Below are 793 nucleotides of genomic sequence, written 5' to 3'. Positions count from 1 at the left end.
GCCCAGCTCGGCTCTGTTCGCCGCCGGCCTGCTGGGCAACGTGCTGGCTTTGCTCCTTTTGGGGCAGCACCGACGGCGCTCCCGTTCCGCCGCCGGCCGCGCTCCGCGGGTCTCCGCCTTCTACGTGCTGGTGAGCGGGCTGGCGGTCACCGACCTGCTGGGCAAGTGTCTGCTCAGCCCCATCGTGCTGGCCGCCTACGCCTACAACCGCAGCCTGAGCGAGCTGGGAGCGGGCGGCCGCGGGGAAAGCGAGCCGGGAGCGCTGTGCCAACTCTTCGCCTTCCTGATGGCGTTCTTCGGGCTGGCCCCCACCCTGCTGCTGCTGGCCATGGCCACCGAGTGCTGGCTGTCGCTGGGCCACCCGTACTTCTACCGGCGGCACGTCACCCGGCGCCGGGGAGCGATGCTGTGCGCGCTGGGCGCGACTCTGTGCGCCCTGTTCTGCGCGCTGCCGCTGCTGGGCTTCGGCGCTCCCATGCAGTACTGCCCCGGGACGTGGTGCTTCATCCGCATGGCGGGCGGCGGGCCGAGCCAGCTCGGCTTCCCCGTGCTGTACGCCAGCGTGCTGGGCGTGCTGGTGTTGGCCATCGCGGCTTGCAACGTGTGCAGCATGCGGCAGCTGTACGGCATGGCCCGCAGGCAGCCCCCGCGCGGAGCGCAGCCCCCCGGCCCGGCAGCGCCGCGCATGGAGGAGCTCGACCACCTGGTGCTGCTGGGGCTCATGACCGCTCTCTTCACCGTCTGCTCGCTGCCGCTCATCGTGAGTACGCTGCGCGTCCCCCTCCCCACCCCC

The 793-nt window shown here is 72.1% G+C and overlaps 1 protein-coding gene across 1 annotated transcript; it reads left to right on the top strand.

The window, feature by feature from the left end:
- Nucleotides 1–4: 4 nt before the first annotated feature.
- On the top strand, nucleotides 5–778 carry PTGDR (prostaglandin D2 receptor; the record flags this gene model as incomplete). The annotated part of the gene is made up of 1 exon (XM_010728024.2): nucleotides 5–778. A coding segment is annotated over one exon (774 nt), but the record flags the coding sequence as incomplete, so codon positions are not given.
- Between the last annotated feature and the right edge of the window lie 15 nt (nucleotides 779–793).

Source organism: Meleagris gallopavo, unplaced genomic scaffold, assembly GCF_000146605.3.
Source record: "Meleagris gallopavo isolate NT-WF06-2002-E0010 breed Aviagen turkey brand Nicholas breeding stock unplaced genomic scaffold, Turkey_5.1 ChrUn_random_7180001951987, whole genome shotgun sequence".
Classification (NCBI taxonomy): domain Eukaryota; kingdom Metazoa; phylum Chordata; class Aves; order Galliformes; family Phasianidae; genus Meleagris; species Meleagris gallopavo.
The sequence above is the reverse complement of the archived record's forward strand: the minus strand, read 5'-3'. Positions and strand labels throughout refer to the sequence as shown.